This window comes from Sminthopsis crassicaudata, chromosome 4 (genome assembly GCF_048593235.1).
Source record: "Sminthopsis crassicaudata isolate SCR6 chromosome 4, ASM4859323v1, whole genome shotgun sequence".
Taxonomy (NCBI): domain Eukaryota; kingdom Metazoa; phylum Chordata; class Mammalia; order Dasyuromorphia; family Dasyuridae; genus Sminthopsis; species Sminthopsis crassicaudata.
The window spans coordinates 182,868,489-182,887,024 of record NC_133620.1 but is presented as its reverse complement, the minus strand read 5'-3'; the positions used below and the strand labels follow the sequence as shown (position 1 = coordinate 182,887,024).

Here is an 18,536-nt window from a genome sequence, read left to right as displayed (position 1 = left end):
TAAAAACATCTTAATATGCAAGAAACAGAAAAAATATTATATATGAAATTTCTATCAAGTGCCATTTTTAAAAAAAAGTACCACAGAACACAATAGTATCAATTATATTCCAGTTATCTGTTTCCTTGTTAAATTTTCTTCTGTTCTTTTCTGTATACTGCTACTGATTTTGATCAAAACTTTTGTTTTTACATCACCTAGATTTTCCCTTTATCTCTCCCTTTGATGCACCCTCCCAGAGAGCTATTTCTTATAATCAAAAACAAAAAAGAATTAGAAAAGAAAAAATTGGTCAGTTAAGCCAACCAATCAATATGTTGAAAGTGCCTATCTCTTGCACTCAGGGATTAAAATAAGAAAAAAAAAAAAAAAAAGAAAAAAAAGAAATGCTTATGATTTGATGAGACAAATTCCTTAAATCATTTTGAAAATTACCACGATTGGCTTCTCTCTCTTCGTCAACCATGAACAATTTTATATTTGGAGAGAATCAATCACAAAGACAGAAATAGGAAGGTAAAAACTATCTTTTTTGTAATTCAGTAAACTATGGAATCTTCCTCCTCTCTGCATTTGGGTGATTGTTTTTGTAGACAGTGTTTCTTTGTAAACATATTAGTGGACCTAGGAGATAACTCACTGATCCTATCAGTGAAAAAAGATTACCTATTTCTAAAAGGAACATCAATTTTCATGCCCAAATTCACTAAATTGGTACTCTAAGAGCGTGAAAGTTAATGTCCTTCACAGAATAGAGTAATTTATTCTTTCCTGATAGGATCAGGCTCCATAAAATTACTCGTAAGCATGGGGGCAAGTACTTGAGGACAGGGGATTCTAATACTTCAGAGAAAAGATCATGATTAAAAAAGATTTTTTAAAAAGAGACAATGAAATATTTTCATATTTTTTACTACTAGATTTCATTTGATTTGTGTCTTAAACATATTTACCAAATGTTTAAACATTGACATCTTTTAAAACATAAAACAAAGAAAACTTTCTAATTTACTGTTACCAATTTAGTAGAAATACAATGTTCTGAAGTTAATATTGTTAATAACTCATCACAAATATCATGTATTTTTAAATTATGAGTGATAGGATAGTCTGTTGCCATGTTTTCAAAAAATTGAGCAAATAAATGTAGCAAGATAGATTTATGTAGAAAAAATGGGAGGAGACCTATGTGTTCCATTTTCAATTCAAATTTTTCTTTATTTATGACAAATTCCCCAATGAAGAGTATTTATTATGTCAAACTAGAGAGTGACAATTATTCTGTTAAAAGGCTTAGAGCCTCACATTGTAGCCATCAAAAGCAACAAATGAATTTAGAGTATCAATGACTAGCACAGAGTAGTATCTCAGAATAATGATAAAAAGGAAGAAAATACTAAAAAAGAGATGTAAAACTCATTAAAAGAGGACAAACCATGGAAACATAATATTGAACAAACTAAGGAATATAGCAAAAGTCAACCTTCTTCACAAACATCTTAAAAATTAAGTTTTTTAAAGAATTAAATTTTAAAAGCCTATTATTACTCCTTTATTTTGTACATGGGAAAAACCAACTTCTCAAGGTTCAGGTAATTTGAATTTTTTAAAATAATAAGGCAAAGGGAAGGGAGCAGAGCTGAAAGCAAGTAAATAATATAAAGGGAAGAGAAAAATTTCCCTCTGATTAACCTCTCCCTTTCTGAAACCTGAAATTTGCATAAAAACATTTACTACTACCACTGATCATTAAACATTAAAAATTCAGGTGGTGGGCAAGTTTTTATAGCCTGGCTTTTCCTTTTTCACAAGGTAAGATGAATTTTAAAAACCCCATTTAGACTAAAACAAGGTTCATAAACATCCAAATATGTGGCTTCTCTACATGCCTCTGAACATTTTAACCATTTACAGGCCTTTTCTATCACCCACGGTTTCCAGAGCTACCCATGTTAGTCATACTAGGAGATATTCATTACAAAAATACATGTTTGTGACTTACGTTGACCCCACTGTCCACTACTGGGATTTAGATAGTTGGGGTAAAGGCCTTGTGGTTTATCCAGTGTGTTCAGAACATTTCGAATTCCAAACACCTAAAACAGAAGATAAAATTTTTTTAGAATGCCTGAGCTTCAGAGCTGGAAGGGATTTTACAGATCATTTTACCTGAGAGGAAACTAAGATTTCAAGAAGTAAAATGACTTGCCCAAGATCATTGGGCTATTAAGCTGACTTCCAATCTGCCTTTTTTCCACTGTCATTTCTGATGACAAAAATTATACAGCAGAACTAGTATACAACTCATAGTTTTATTTAAAAATAAAGTTAATTTTCGCATTTTAGGGGTAAAATTATTTAAGTAGTGTAGTCTGAAATAACAAAAATTAAGCTTAGTTTATTCTTAACACAAAAATAAAAGACATTCATCAATTCAAATGTCTTAATGACAACATCGTTCTCAAGAAAGTTAATTGTCAATTTTGTTTGTATGTGCTTGTTCACATCGCAAAGAAGATTGTTAATTGTGTTGTTACTTAAAAAAATTAGTAATAAGCAATTGGTTTGAAACAATCAGTTTATTTCTCAGCAGTGACAAAGACTGTCACATCATTTAACATTGACTTAGAATCTCCACAAAAGTCAAATGTGAGCTTTATACCTCAAGGTTAACAAATGGCTACATTTTCCATCATATGCCACCTTAATAAAAAAGTCCTTTCATAGACTCACTCAGCACAATCATCTGTATTCTATGAAATTAACAATGCCATTTTATATATAATAAACTGTACTGTGTATAGCTAGTTTCCCCTGTGAAAACACTTTGCACAGTTTGTATTAATTTATCTGGGTACATATTATTTTCTCCCAAAAGAACACAAACTCCTTAAGAGCAAGGGACTATTTTATTTTTCTTTTCACATATTCAGAAACTAGCAAGCAAGAAGATGCTCCATAAATGTTTGGTTAATAAATGTAATCTGTACACAATAAGAAAATCTGTGTGTGTATGTACAACATTGTTGACTCATTCTATATCCACTAAAACTCTCATATCATTTTCTAATATTTCTTTACCCTGTGATTCCTTCATTTTGTACTCACAAAGTCAATTTTTAAAAACTTCAAATGAAAGATTTTAAAATTATTTCTATTAAATTTCATCTTGTAATTGGAAGTAGTTGGTGGTACATGATTTGGAACCAGGAAGAAGTTCAAATCTGGAACACTTAACTAGGTGAATGGCCAAGCCATTTAAACCCTGTCGGCATCAGTTCCCTCAAATGAAACAAGAATAATAACAGCACCTACCTTATTCCAGGATTGTGAGGATCCCAAATAAGATATTTATAAAAGCACTTGGCACAAAGCCTGGCACATAGTAGGTGCTATAGAAATACATATTTTATTCTCTCCTTTCCCTTCTCTTATAAGATTCAGTCCAATATGCTAGGCTCTAAATCTTTCTGCATCTTGATTTTGTGGTCCAGCATATTTTAGCCACCCCCACCTTCGCAGCTTTGTGTCATCTGAAAGTCAAGGTACTGGCCCTTTTCTCAGTTCAAAACAGTGTCTGGCACTGTGCTAAAGACCAGAGGCTTTAAAAAAAAAAAAAAAAAAAGAGGCAGTCATTATTTTCAAAAAGTTTTCATTTGATTGGAGGTTACTGATGCAACACGTCTCCTACCAAGTCTACAAAATCTTTTGGATGTCACTGAGTAGTGGCTCAGAAATCATATCTACTCAATCCTTCAGGAACCAAAGGTATAGATCATGTGGGTCAGATGGCTTGAATTAATGAAGAAAAATTTTCTTACTACCTCTTTATTTAAATAAGGTATCAACTTCCTTTTACCCATTTCTGTTTTGCCCTTTCCAGTTCAAAGGTAATTCTTGTCAGAGAAAACAGAAAATGCCAAGACATTTTGCGGCACAAATGGCAAGTTTAGGGATGGCATAATTATTCTGATTTTGACAAGATGTGTCTTCTTGTATCTCCCCAAGGCTTCAATCTTCCATCTTTACCTTATCAGAAACTAGGCCTCCGTTCTTGGAAGGCTTTGGTAAGTCTTTTGTCAGTCTAGACACAATATTACTACCCAAAATAAAAGTAGCTAGGTGGCACTGGCTTGTGGACCCAGGAGTCAGGAAGACCTAAATTCAAATCCTAACACAGACAATTAATACCTGTGTGATCCTGAGCAAGACAATTAACTTTTCAGCCTCAGTTTCCTTATCTTTGAGATGGAGATAATGATAACAATTATCTCAAATTCAGATAATATGTGTAAAGAATTTTACAACCTTAAAGCCCTATATAAATTTATAAATGTGTGTGTGCATATGCTAATTATTATAATGATGATAGTAATAATGCCAGGAAAAGATACTACCATATTATTTTCCTTTTTCTGATTCTTCCCATCATTCCTTCTTTAAATTCCTTCCACTTTCCAGCGAAATCCTTTTCATATATTTTTTCATATTACAAAGTAAGCTTCTCAAAGAAATGCTACCTATCAACCTATCTATTTTTTTTTTTTAAACTCCATGCATCCATACCTATGGGTAAGGTTTTTTTTTTGTTTGTTTTTGTTTTTTTAATTCTGAGCTTCAATTCCCTTGATGGTAAAATATAACGGGGATAAAAATACACAAACCACACACAATCCACCACACAGAATTGTGAGAAAAACTCTTTGTCAATCAAGTAAAAGTAGTTTATTATTATTTTTCTATACTACATTATTACTTCTCAAATGGTTTTTATGTTCTCCTTTCCATGCATATGTCCTACTTCCACCACCAGTTCCTCATAATAATCTTATGGTATAGCAGAGGAAATTTTATCATTCTCCTTTGACAAATGAGAAAATTGCAGTAGAAAGTCTAAGTGATATGCCTAATTAGTGGCCGATCCAAACCAAAGAGCAACTCTCCTGGTTCTTGGAATAGTGTACTTCCTAGGATTTCGCTATCTAGAAATTATTAATCTTGATTCTAGAAAACACAAAGTCCTAACTGAAATTTAATCCTATAGCAAATGCCTAGGAAGACTAGATATCAATTTGTCCTATCTCATACTCAACAGGTTCAAAATAGAACATAACTTTCTCAGTCCCTTAATCCAAATTCATTTGAGCTTCCTTATTTCTTTTAAAGTTCTTGTATTTATCTTTTACATACATATACATATATATGTGTGTGTGCATTTCCATCTTTCTCCTTCTCTTCTTTGCTTCCTAGATATTCCAAACAACTCTTATAATAAAAAAATTTCCCATTTCTTTTGAGGGTACCATTATACTTTCAGTGACTCACGTTTGCAAATTTCTCTCCCTCATTTTCATCCTGAAAGTCTTGAAGACTTTCAAGAAAGTTTTCCTTAAACTACCTTCACAACTTCTCTTTCATCCAATCCCTTCTCTATATTCACATGACCATTACTATTATTCAAATCCTCAAATCATCACAGCTTACAAAAATTACTTCCAAATTGGTCTCTATGCTTCCAGTCTTTGCTTTTTCCAATCCATCTTCTGCAAAGCTATCAAAATATTTTTCCTAGGACACAGTTCTAACTCCCTCCCTCTCCTTCTCCAAAAACTCCAGTAATTCTTTATTCTACATAGGATAAAATGTAAACTTCTTACTCTGATGTTTGAAATCCTTTGCAATTTAATTCCCAGTCATTTTTCTAGTCTTGTTTCTTATTACTTACCTAGTCATTCATTCTATAACCCAAACAAAATGAGTTACTTGCTATTCTTCAAACTCAACACCATCTCCTATCTGTGCTTTGCATAAGTTGCTTTCCAGGCCTGGGATAGCATCCCTCCTCAACTCTACCTTTTCAAGAGTCTCCTAAGATTCCTTCAAGTTCAGCACAGATATTACCCTAAACACTCAAGTTCTTAATACTCTGTCCTTATTTAAAATCACCATGTATATTATGGTATTTGAACCCAGAGTGCATTATCCTGAAGTCCAGAGTTCAGTTTACTATACATACTGCTTCTTTCAAATTCAAGCTGGGTAACTCTAGTCAAAGTTTTACTGGCAAACCAAGAAGGATTATATGATAGACCGCTAAGTCCACTGATGTTCTCATTTCCTACTTCTCTTAATTCTTCTTGCTCTAGAGGAAGGAGGTCTGATAATCAAATGGACTGTGGACTTATTAAAATAATATTTTAGGCTGAATAAAATAAAACACATAGAATTACAAAGAAAACCAAATGTTAGGAAATTAAGAGATATAATTTTTCCTCATACCAAGTTAAAAAGAATTGCTCCAAAGGGTTTGCCAATATTACTCAAGGGAAACACAAATTCTTGTGCTTCCCAAAGAAATGAAAATAGCTTCTTCTCACAAGAAACTGAGGGCTGATTAACCAAAAATATACCATTGGTAAATGCTATTTAATTAAATTGCTATTTAATTAATTAAATAGCAATACTATTTAATCCCAAAATGTGTCTCTGCTTTATGGAAATCAAATGAATAACAGAATTTCAAAGAGATCTCAGTAGCTACCTAGTCTAAACTGTACCCAAAAAGAATCTTGACTAAAATATACTCAACAACTCGTCCTTCGATTCTGCTCAAAGCCCTTCAAGGAGTGGGGACCTAATAGTTTCCACATCAGATGATCCCACTTTTGGACAGCTCTGAATGTTAGAAAGGTTTTGCTGAAATGAAGCCTAAATTTGTTTCTTTACAATGTTTATCTATTGCTCCTAAGCCTGTCTTTTGAGGCCAAAAAGAACCAGCCTAAAGTAGTTCTTCAACACTGAAGGTAGCTATCATATATTTCCCACTAATCAGTCAGTCAATAGACATTTATTAAATACTTAATCTGTGCAGGCAATGTATTGGGGGAAGTAAACGTCAGGCTCATGATCTAATGGGAAAGGCAAAATGCAAACAACTATGTTCAGGATAAACAGACGATAAGCCTAGGGAAGGAATGAACTACAAAGTAAGAGGGATCAGGAAAAGTTTCCTTTTAAAAATGGAATTTTAGTTGGGACTCAAAGGAAGTCAGGGAAAGCAGTAGGAGAAGATGAGAAGGGAAAACACTATCAGCATAGGGGTTCAGCCAGAGAAAATGCCCAGAGATGAGAGATGAAGTATCTTGTCCATGAAGTAGCCAAGCACTATTACTGGATCAAAGATTGCATGGAGGGCAGTAAGGGATAAGATGAAGTTTGGAGATATGGTGGGGAATGTGGAATCATTTATGAAGGCCTTATTGAACACTAAACAGAAGATTGTGTATTTGATCCTGGAGATGACCAGGAATCTTCTCTTCCCTATATTCGGTATTTCTAGTTTCTTTAACCCATCATCATAGAGCAGCATGTAATTTTAAAGAGCAAGATATTCAGCAATGCCCAAAATTCTAGAAGAAAAAATGTTGCTAGAGTTTGCTGCTTTTGGAATGGAGATTTTGTTGGGTATTCTCACCTTTTCAGCAAAGACTGGATTCCCAGATAAATGGCTCAAATGTACAAACTCCAAATGCAAGGTTCCAAATTCTGCCAGAATACTGCTTCCTCCAGATGCCCAAGGCCAATTTCGACCAATCCCACTATGGAAAGAGAAAGAAGGAAGGGCATTTTAGGAAGCACTAATTCCAGTATTCAAGGTCCTAGAAAAGCTAAAAGAAGATGAATTAATTTATTCAATTTTCTGTAAATGTGCAAATTTTGGATATGCTTTAACATAATTATAGGTAAAGAATGTATGGTGACATTTTTTTTTTTTTTTACTTGTCACCCACAAGTCACAACAGAGATTCATCTCCTACTTTAAAGCTACAACATAGCCAGTGGGCTAATAAAATCAGACAGAAGTTGTCTAATCCTCATTGTTAGTGAGCCAGAAACTCATTTTGAAGGTACAGGTGGTTCTTTTTTTGTGAGGTGACGTCTAAATCCAAGTAAAGTTTTAAAAATTTTAATTAAAATTAGTTTCTTTTTGGATCAAACGTGAAGTGGAACTTTAGAGACAAGACTGAAACAGAGGAAATTTGTGGTTAGCTAAATTTAAAAGCTTTATAATTTAACACAAGCTTTATAACCACAAGAAATGGTATTCATCAGATAAGGAATGTATATTTTCAAATGCTAACTTCTTGTGCTGTTTTGCTTTCAATATTAGCTTTTTTCACTCTCTCTCACTTCTTACCAACCATTTTGGTTCTGTACCTCAGTTCCTGGGTAATTGAATATATTAACAATAATCCAGATATCACCCACATGATTTGTGTGCAAATATGTATGTGTATATGCAGAAATATATACAAATTTAGAGGCAAGCTTTCAAAATTAAAAGCTAAAAAAATAAAAAACACTGGTAATTATGTTACTCATGTTTTACCCCTGAACAGACATTAATAGGGCATAAAAAAAAAAAAAAAACACACACACAGGAAAAATGAACTAATTTTTGTTTTATATTAATCTAAAGGCATACTAATCTCAAAATCTTTTGATAGCTTGAAGGTAACTGTATGACTACTTGCTACAGATAAAGAATGGAGCAGTTTCGGGCCAAATATACACATCTGAATGAATCTTAACAGGATTATATATGTAATTCCTTTGAGTGATTATAAAACAACGGCGTTGGGTTACCATCAAAAAGTTCAAGCAAACAGAAACAAGATTAAAAGGAAAGTAGAAAACTGGGGAAAAAAATCATTCTGATATTTCTGATAAAGATATAATTTCTAAAATATGTAAAGAATTGTATCAAATTTATAAGAATACAAGTCATTCCCCAATTGAAATATATGAACAATTCTTCAGTAAAGAAGAAATCACAAGTATCTGCTTCTCAGAAAGTAATTCATTATTTTGCACTTCCCCCCCCTCCCCAAATCCAAATGAAAATCAAACAAAAAGTAAAGAAGAAAAAAGGGTCCAGATTCTATATATTATATTTTATTTCATTCTGGGTTCATGCCTTAATTTTAATTAGGTTCTGGAAACATGGGTCAATTGTTATTATCATGGCTAACACACAATAGAAGACTTGCAAATTGTATTGACATATGGCAAATGTCACAATATAATTAAGGAGATTATAAAAAGTCATTTGTTGATAATACTCATTATTTCTTATTTACTTTTACTCTCTTTTTTTCCATCAAGCAGGCTGTAGCCCAGCAGGAAGCCCTTTCTAACCAAAATACTTAAATTTCTCCAACCCTAAGAAGCTATTAGATCAGATTCAGCAAGCTTTATAGGAACAAATTTCAGCCTAGAAGCTCATATTAAGAGGTAAAGAATGTTCTAAACAAAAAGGCAGGGTATCTAAGCAGCACACACCTTTTTAAAACTTTATGAATCTGTGTTTCTCCAAGTGACTTCACTAATTTATTTCAAGTACAGAGAATCCCTAGATCATACAGACCCATGAAGGGGATAAAGACAATGATTTATACAGAGGATCTTCTTTGCTAATTGGAGTCTTTGAGAATTGTGTGAGAATTCCGAAGTGGAGGAACGGGAAAAAGACAAGGAAGGGATGCATAGGTAGGAGGAGATTAAGTAGGAGCAAAATTAAAGCAAAGAGTTGCCAGGAATAGGAAAGAGATGTGTATATGTATGTATATGTACATATGTATACATAAATATATCCTTCCAAAAAAATGGTGCTAAAGGGAAATGAAAGAGGAAAAAAAAAGAATCAAGTAAAAAAGGTGTGCAGCAGAGAACAAAAGAAAAATTTACAAGGAAGTAAAGAAAAGATGGACACTCATGAATATAATTTCTTTATATATATGTATATATGTATAGTATATATATACACATATACTTTTTTGAACTTGTAATTTGTTGTTATATAGTTTGAATCTTCCCTGATGTTCTGCTGGACACATAACAATGTTCTCTTTTGTTTTATTTTATTTTGTTTTTCTTTTTTCTTATTCTGTTTTTTAAAAATAAATTAAAAAAAAAGAAAAAAAAAAAATGTTCAGAGGCCCGAGATGTTAATATCTGTCTGAATCCAGAAAGCATGCCTCAGGTGAGCTTGAACTCAGGTCTTCCTACCTATAAAATTGCCTCTATCCACTGCCATGTGGCAAACCAATATAACAATATAATTAATAAAAAATACACTAAAGTCCAACATATGTTTACATTATCCAGGGCATTGATTTTGGTTTCTTTCCCATATTATGACTATTAAATTTTTAAAAATTACTTAATTATTCTAAGAGCCAGGGATTCAGTAGACTTGGATTCAAATCTTGTTTCTAACATATTAGTCATGGGATCCTGTGTAAGTTACAACTTCTCAATGTCCTATACAACTATATTCTCTAAAGACCAGTAGAAGATGAGTTTCCCCAAAAGGAATTTCCTATAACAACGAATTCATGGGTTTAGAGCAGGGGTTGGGAAACTTTTTTTTCTGCCAAGGGCCATTTGAGTATTTAGAGCTTCATTATGGGCCATTAAAAATTATCAACTAACTTAAAGAACTCAAGCAGTGGGAAGTTGTGGACTGCCATTGCTTTGGCAGAACCAGAACAAGTGAATTTGAGGGCCTTATATGGCCAGTTTTTTATTTTATTAAATGCCTGTTTTTTTCATATTTTTCTCCAGGGGACAGCTAAGTGTTGCAGTAGATAGAATGCCAGGTTTGGAGTCATGAAAATTTATCTTTGTAAATTCAAATCTGACTTCAGAGACTTACAAGCTGTATTACCCTGGGCACTCATCCCTATTTACCTCAGTTTCCTTTTCTGTAAAATGAGCTGGAAAAGGAAATGGCAAACCGTTTAGTACTTTTGCCAAGAAAATTTGAAAAAAATCTAATGACCATTTTCTTCAGTAGCATATATAAAATGCTCTGGTTTGGCACCAAAAGCCCTTCACAACCTAGCCTCCCCTACCTTTCCAGTCTTCTTACACTTTACTGACATATACTTTTTGATCCAGAGACACTAAAGTCCTTGCTGTCCCAAGTCAAGACACTCTTATCTCTCAGTTCCAGGCCTTCTCTTTGGCTTTACCCCAGGCCTGGAAGGCTCTCCACCTTCTGATCTGACTACAGACTTCCTTGGCTTCCTTGCCTCAGACTCTCTAAATTCCAGTATTTTCTAGTATCCTATTTGCTTTATATACATTTGTCTGTATGTTGTCTTTCTCATCAGTCTGTAAGCTCCTTGAGAATAGGGGCTTTTTGTTTCATTTTGTAACCCTAGCACTTAGCACTGGGCATATAGGAGGCACTTCATAAATATGTATTGATGGATTATATATCAGGCACAATAGTAATAATTCTGTCTTGGACTATTCAGAACAGAAGAAAAGGTAGGTTTTTCCATTCTTTTTAAAGAGAACTATGGATTAAAGATATTTAAGAGAATTTTAATTAGGAACATGATTCAAAGATATTTCTTACTAACAGCTGCTGCTGAGGAGAGCAGAGCTTTTACTGCTATGATTATAATGATTGGGTTTATCTTACAACCTTATTTTTTACAAACAGGTACAGTACAATCCAGAAGTTAGCTAAAAATCAACATTTTTCCTCCCCAAACAACATAATTGCCTCACCACAAAAAAATGGAAGCAAAGGATAAGGGTGAGTAAGTACTTGAAGATATGCTCCTTGGTCAGAGAAAGAGGCAATAATGATGACTAAGTATGCCCTCCTGGTCTAAATAAGATAAGCATTTTTTCCTAAAGCTGTGAGGGGCTAGTAGACCCTAAGATAAGGATTTATTTCATATCTGTGGTTTTGATTAAAAGGAAGTCAAGTAGGTTTTCCTTCTTCCTGTTATATTAGTAGTGAGATTCATCCCTGGCTTTCTTGGCATCTAGCACCAAGGAAAAAACCTTTCTCATGTATAAACCAAAGGTAATTGGTCTAGATAATCTTCAAGGTCTCCCTTCAGTTCTGAAATTCAAAAGTTCTAAGTATCTATGGATGTAGAAACAAAACAAACCACCAGGTCTACAAATTCTGCCTTTCTTTATTTTTAGGAATTCTATCCAGGGAGATTACAGACAATGAATTGATATTCTGGTATAAAGAGAAATTGCCGTTCTGCTATTTCAGTCATGTCTGGCTCATTATGACCCCATTTGGGGTTTTCTTGGTAAAGACACTGGAGTAGTCAAAGACACTGCCATATCTTTCTTCAGCTCTTTCTACAGATGAGGAAACTGAGGCAAATAGGGCAAAGTCAGTTGCCTGGGAACACATGTTTGAGAACAGACTGGAAGATAAGTTTGGGGATTCTGGGCCTGATACGCTACCCACTACAACAACTAGCTGCTTATAAATAGAAATTACTCCAGGGAAATATTCTGTTTCCTGGGGTTGGGGTTCCTTGGGAGCTTGTCATATCCAAGGCAAGAAGACGCTATGACTATATGGAATTCCAAAATAAAAATGATTTTTTAAAAGGGAACTTTAGAATTATCTAACTATAAATTTTTGTTCATTGTTTCTATTTGTTCTGAAAGATAAAAATTTGATACAGGTAGTTGTGATATATCTAGGATAACTTTTAACATGGGGTGTATCTTATAAACACTAAGAATACTTCTAGAAAATGTTTTTACAAAAGAACAAAGTTTTTATGTGGAGTCCATTTACACATTATTTCCTCTCATGAGCTTTACAAACAAACTAGTTAACTAGTTAATTCCTAGTGGAAGGCATTGGATTCTGGCTGCTTTTCCTGTGCATAGACTGTTCATCCTACCTGGAATGCTTTTACTCTTCACCTTGGCCTATCTCCTTCACTGCCTCAATTGAGGCCTCCTTTCCTGATTTCTCAGTTGTGAATACTTCCTCTCTCAATTCTCAAATTCCTCTGCATTTTTAAATTTATTTTCTTTCCTTTGTATTTTTAAAAATTTAGTTCAACTCCTTTATTTTACATATTCATTTTAAAGCCAGGTTTTCTGATTCCAAATCTAATATTCCTTCCATTATATCATGTTGCCTCCCATGCAGTTGTTCAACCTCACCCCACAGTAAAATGCAATTTCCTTGCATACAGGAACTGTCTTGGTATCCCCAGTGGTTACAAGATGTCTGGTTTAAAGCAGGCCCTTAATGAATATTCTTGAATTTTCATGAATACATACTATTATTATAATTACTCATGTTTTTCACAGATACCTTCTCATGTGACCATAGCATCAACCCTGGGAAGTACAGTACATAGTATGCTATTTCCCTCATTTTAAAAGTGACCAAACTAAAACTATTTATTTAAAGGTGACCTTGAATTCCAGCTCTCTCACTAGGAGATATCCAGGAAATAAAAAGTAACAGAACTAGATAATTTTGATAAAGATTATCTATAATTCCCTATTTCTGTTTAAGGGCAACTAGTTGGTACAGTGGATAGAATGCTGGGCCTGAAGTCAGGAAGACTCGCATGAGCTCTAATCTGGCTTCAGATATCTATTAGATGGGTGACCCTAGATAAGTCACTTAATCCTGTTTGCCTCAATTTCCTCATCTGAAAAATAAGTTGGAGAAGAAAATGGCAAACCACTCCAGTATCTTTGCTAAGAAATTCACAAATAATTGGACATAAGACATATGACTAAATAAGACCAAGAAAATTTCTTTTTAATGGAACTTGATTTTTTACTTTCTCTTACTCCATATAACCCACCATTTGGCTAAATGTTGTTATTTCTACCTCTACAACCTTCTCATATTGGACTGTTTTTATTGCAACAGCTTCATATTGGTCTCCTCTTCTGATCTATTCTTCACTCAGTTGCCAAAGCAATTTTCTTTTGCTTTGGAAAGCAAATGACCAAAGGTCATTTCTCTTTTCAATAAATTTTAGTGGCTCCCTTTTACTTCTAGGATAAAAGATAAATGCTTCTGTTCCAGCCCTTCACAACCTAGCCTCATCCTACATTTCCTCCCTTCCCACACTCTATAATTTAACTAACCAGCCTTTTCAAAGCTCCTCACATATGGCACTCCCTTTTTCATTTCTATGCTCTTGGATTGGATAGATCTCCTTCCTAGAATAATCCATCTCTGCCTGTATACTAATTCACCTCTCCCTCACAGAATACAGTTCTTTTGCTTCAAGGTGTAGTTCAAACACTATCTTCCTCATGAAATCTTTTCTGATTCTCCCAACTGCTAGTGCTAACCCCCTTAAATAACTTTTCTTGATTTTGTATTGATTCTATGTAAATATACATATTGTTTCTTTTGGTAGCAAATAAGATCCTTCTGAGGAAGGTTGTTTACTTTTTTGTATTTATGTCTCCAAAGCCTAGTGCAGTGTCTGGAACATAGGATCTACTTTTTAAATGCTTGTAGATTGATTCCTGAGTTCTTATAAATCCTGAAATAGGAACAGTCTATGTAAAATGTTGCAAGTTTCATAGATGAGAAAGCTGAAGCCTAAAGACACTAAATATCTCATATAAAGCCTTACAAGAAATACATAGCAACCCTGGGATTTGAAAGCAGATCTTATGATAGAACATGCAGGACTAAACTGTGTAACTCCTCAACGCCCCCAAGATTTGTGTTGCAAGACTAAATTTTAATAACATGAGACATTCAAAAAAAGATTCTATTAAATATTGTCATAAGGCATGCATTTTACTTTAAATGAGGTCAGTGTGGGGGTACTTCCATAAACAGCTATTATCATCTAGGTACCTGTCAAGAGTTTTGTTTAAAGAATCTGGAAATAACTCAAAACTTTCATTTAACTCTACATTCATTCACCCACTCTAGTTCTGCTATTTTTCACTGATGTTTTTTTTTTTTTAAATCAGGATCATTTTTATATTTCTTTGGTTTTAAGTATCAGCAAACAGGGCAATGACTAGCTGATGCTGTCAACATATGAGAGGAAATAAAAATAACTTGGCTGTCAGATTTGGACACTAACAAAGATACTGTCTTTAAAAAGAGTGAGCTGGTGAGTCTATTACTAACAGCATGCATACCACTTTGTCTCTTTAATTACAGTATCGGTTGCTTTTCTGTATAATTAGCAAAGTAAAAACTTAGCTTGGGGATGAGGGAGTAGACATATTGTTTGGACTCCTGAAATGGAATTGGAATTAAGAGCAGTGGGTAGAAATTAGAGATAGAAAGACTGGCTTAATGTTAAGAAAAATATCATAATAATAAATAATAAAATATCCTAATAATTAAGAGGTGCCTGAAAATATACTGGGCAGTCTAGTGAGGTACTAAGTTCTTTAATTATTCAAACTAATGCTGGAAGATCAATAGCTGGGTGCCATAGACTAGACTTATTTCAGTAAGATCTCTGAGGTCTCTTTTGACACCAAAAGTCTTTATATACTATTAATAACATATTATTATATATTTATATAATATGTATATATTATATAATATTATATATATAATATTTATATATTTATACTGCACTCGTCAATAAAAGGAAGGGCATGCAACTAGTTGCTGACTTATAAATGTAATATAATCTGGCATTCCATGCTTTTTCTCCAGGAAATGTTGAGTAGATCATGAGGAATCAATTATAGAATTACAGTCATTTTACCAACTTCATAATCCCACATACACTGTTGATTCCTTTCTTTTTAGAGTGACTCATGTACATGAGAGTTGCTCCGAGTTGTTTTAAACATTCTCAACTGACAAATTTTAAACAATGCACCTTACTTTGGTGAAGTTCAAGTTACTAAGTATAAAGATACTTAAAATTCTATAGATAAAAGATTTTATAGAAGAATTTGAATTGAGACATGTATATAAAAACAATCCAATTAATACATAAATACTATTAAAAAGACTTAATTAGTAGACTATTCTCATTTTACTGCTCAGTAATTCTTAAAAAAAAAAAAAAAAAAAAAAAAAAAAGGAAAATTATTTAAAAATGGATTTCCCTCCCTGAATTCTTGCTAAATAACAGATCAATAAATAAACTTCTTTCAGGTTTTGGCTTGTTCTGGAAATCCAAGAAGAAATCTGACTTGAAAGAGAAATATTATACGGTGCATAATACAATAAATGTTTGATTATCTATACAAATGACAGGAAGTACATTTTTTATAATGCAAAAGAGCAGATAAGGCAACTTTTTTGTTTGTTTTGGAATGCAATAGGGAAAAATTAGAAACTTCATGAATGACTTTATTCTACTGATTCTATTCTTAAAGATAACAAAATAAAACGTTTTCTACTTTGCTTATATACATTTAATAAGTTTAATTTTGATTAGTGTTTGTTTTCCCATAACTAAATGATTTCTAACAGCTACTTCTCTAAATCTAAAATTTTATGTCTTAATTTTCTGTAACCTGTATTTCATAAAAGGAGAGGCTCAGCAAGTATTTTTAAAATTAGTGCCTTTAATAAACAAAAACTCCTGTATTAAGCAATTAGCATTTTTAAAAATTTGGAACTAGAAAAATAATTAATTAATAAAATTGTTCCTCTTCATGGTGGGCATTTGTTGAACTTCAGATTTTTGTCATCATCTACATATATATCTAATTTGATCAATATCTTAATTTGATTAAATCTTGTTTATCCATATTGCTGGGAAGAAGAGCTATAATTAAAATAAGCAAATTATGTTAAAAAATTTAAAAACAGAATTGTGCAAAATCAACAAAGAATATTTTCATACATATTTAGTAGCTCCCTATAAATATGTAAATAGTCACTACCTCCAATTTGTTGATAATTAAAACCCCAAAAGTCATGAAAACAGTTGATTATTTAGAATAATCAAATTAAGTTAGGTAGATTAGGTACGTTTTACCTAATATCTGCATTACTCCTACTACTGGGACTTGAATAGTACTGAAGGAAAGGGAACCAAAAATAAACTTATTTATTCTTTTGCCCATTCATTAATTCATCCATTCATCTATCTAATCAATCAATAATTATTCAACTTGTATCCATATCTCATGTGCGTATTGTGAAGCTCAAGTAAGATTGTATATGTATGTAAAATTTTGCTAAATGTAAGGTATTATAAAAATGTCCATTACTTTTGCTGTTATCTTTTTGTGTTAATCTTGTCATTTACTTATTTCCTTCAGCATCATTATTTTTTTAAAAGGAAGGCTGTTCATTACTTGAAGATACCCCTAGGAGAGGAACTAAGACATGTACCCCAATAATCATTTCAAAGGGCACTTGTTTCATACAAAAAGGGAATATAAGAATTAGAGGAAGAGATGACTACTAGCTAAAATAATTATACAAGTTTCATAGAGGATGTGGCATTTGAGTGAAACTTCAAAGAATAGAGCAGGATTTTCACAGGCCAATTCTCCCTTTTCCCCCCATAATAGGCAGCGGGAGGGATTATAAAACAGTAAGAAGAACAACACAAGCCCAGATACAGAGACAGGGATCTGTATATGTTCAGAAAAGAACACTGCAGATTTCTAAGGGGGAAAGTCGCATGAACAAAGATAAGTCAGGCAGTGAATATAGAATAGTCTAGAATAGGCTCTAAGGAAGTCACTATTCTTAAATACTGCTCAAAATTTAATATTGTGAACATAACACTATTTATTATATTCATATAATTTACTAAGAATATTATAATTGAGCATGGTCAAGAAGACTGGCTTCTTACTTATCAGGGTCTATGAATAACCAAGAGCCTTAAAAATGCAGATTTCTCTTTTGGGATTTAATAAGAATCTACCACCCAACCAAAAAAAAACCAGACACGAATTATAATCTTTAGTCTACATTTCAAAATAGTAGATTTTCTGGTTGGGACAGCAACCGATGATATAATTTATGTCTGACAAAAATTAATAGGCTCTGGGATTTTCAACCAACAATGGAGAATAGCCACGACAGCTTTCCTTACTACATTTTCCTTGACATTCTTCTGCTTCCCCTTCCCTCTCCATAATCTGTTGATGGCCGACTATCTAGTGCTGTGAGTATACTGTAAAACTATTTTGTTCTGATCCTAAATCTGAATCACTAGACTGGCTTTACTTAGGCCTAGTACAGCCAAATAATTCACTCAGGAGCACACAGCTAGTAAAGGATGGAGTCACACTTAAATTTCTCAGCAGCATCCTTAAACAGAATAATTTCAAATCTAAAGGAATAAAAATACTTCATAATATGTTGCTTTGTCATGTCTTCCATGTGATTGTTTGAACTTTTTAATAGATTTCCTTGATCTCCTTCAACTGAGTTGTAGACAGTGATCATGGTTAAGTTTCTAATCAATCACCTTCCTCCACACTGTACCTAGTATATTCAATAATAAATATTTAATGCATATAGACATAAAGGGAATCACTTAATATCTGACTCTCAATCTCATACCAAATTATGTTATGTGAAATGCCTAACGAATGTATATCTGACATCTTGGTTTAATAGGGAACACATAAGAGGTTAATAGCTACTTTCCAGCCGTCAAAATGATATCAGACAGGAAAATAGTTAATCATGTATTCTTACAAAACATAATGATCTATGATATTGAGGAGACATCCTAATAACACATTAATATACAGCC

At 33.0% G+C, this 18,536-nt stretch overlaps 1 protein-coding gene across 3 annotated transcripts in view; it reads right to left on the bottom strand.

Moving 5' to 3' along the window:
- Positions 1–18,536, bottom strand: part of MAN1A1 (mannosidase alpha class 1A member 1) — a 166,940-nt gene that overhangs the window by 22,782 nt on the left and 125,622 nt on the right. For all 3 annotated transcript variants that reach the window (XM_074309988.1, XM_074309989.1, XM_074309987.1), the window contains 2 exons: positions 7,475–7,598; positions 2,003–2,096 (listed from right to left, as the gene is read on the bottom strand). In XM_074309988.1, coding sequence (XP_074166089.1) covers positions 2,003–2,096; positions 7,475–7,598 — 218 coding nt within the window. The remainder of the gene's footprint in view (positions 1–2,002; positions 2,097–7,474; positions 7,599–18,536) is intronic.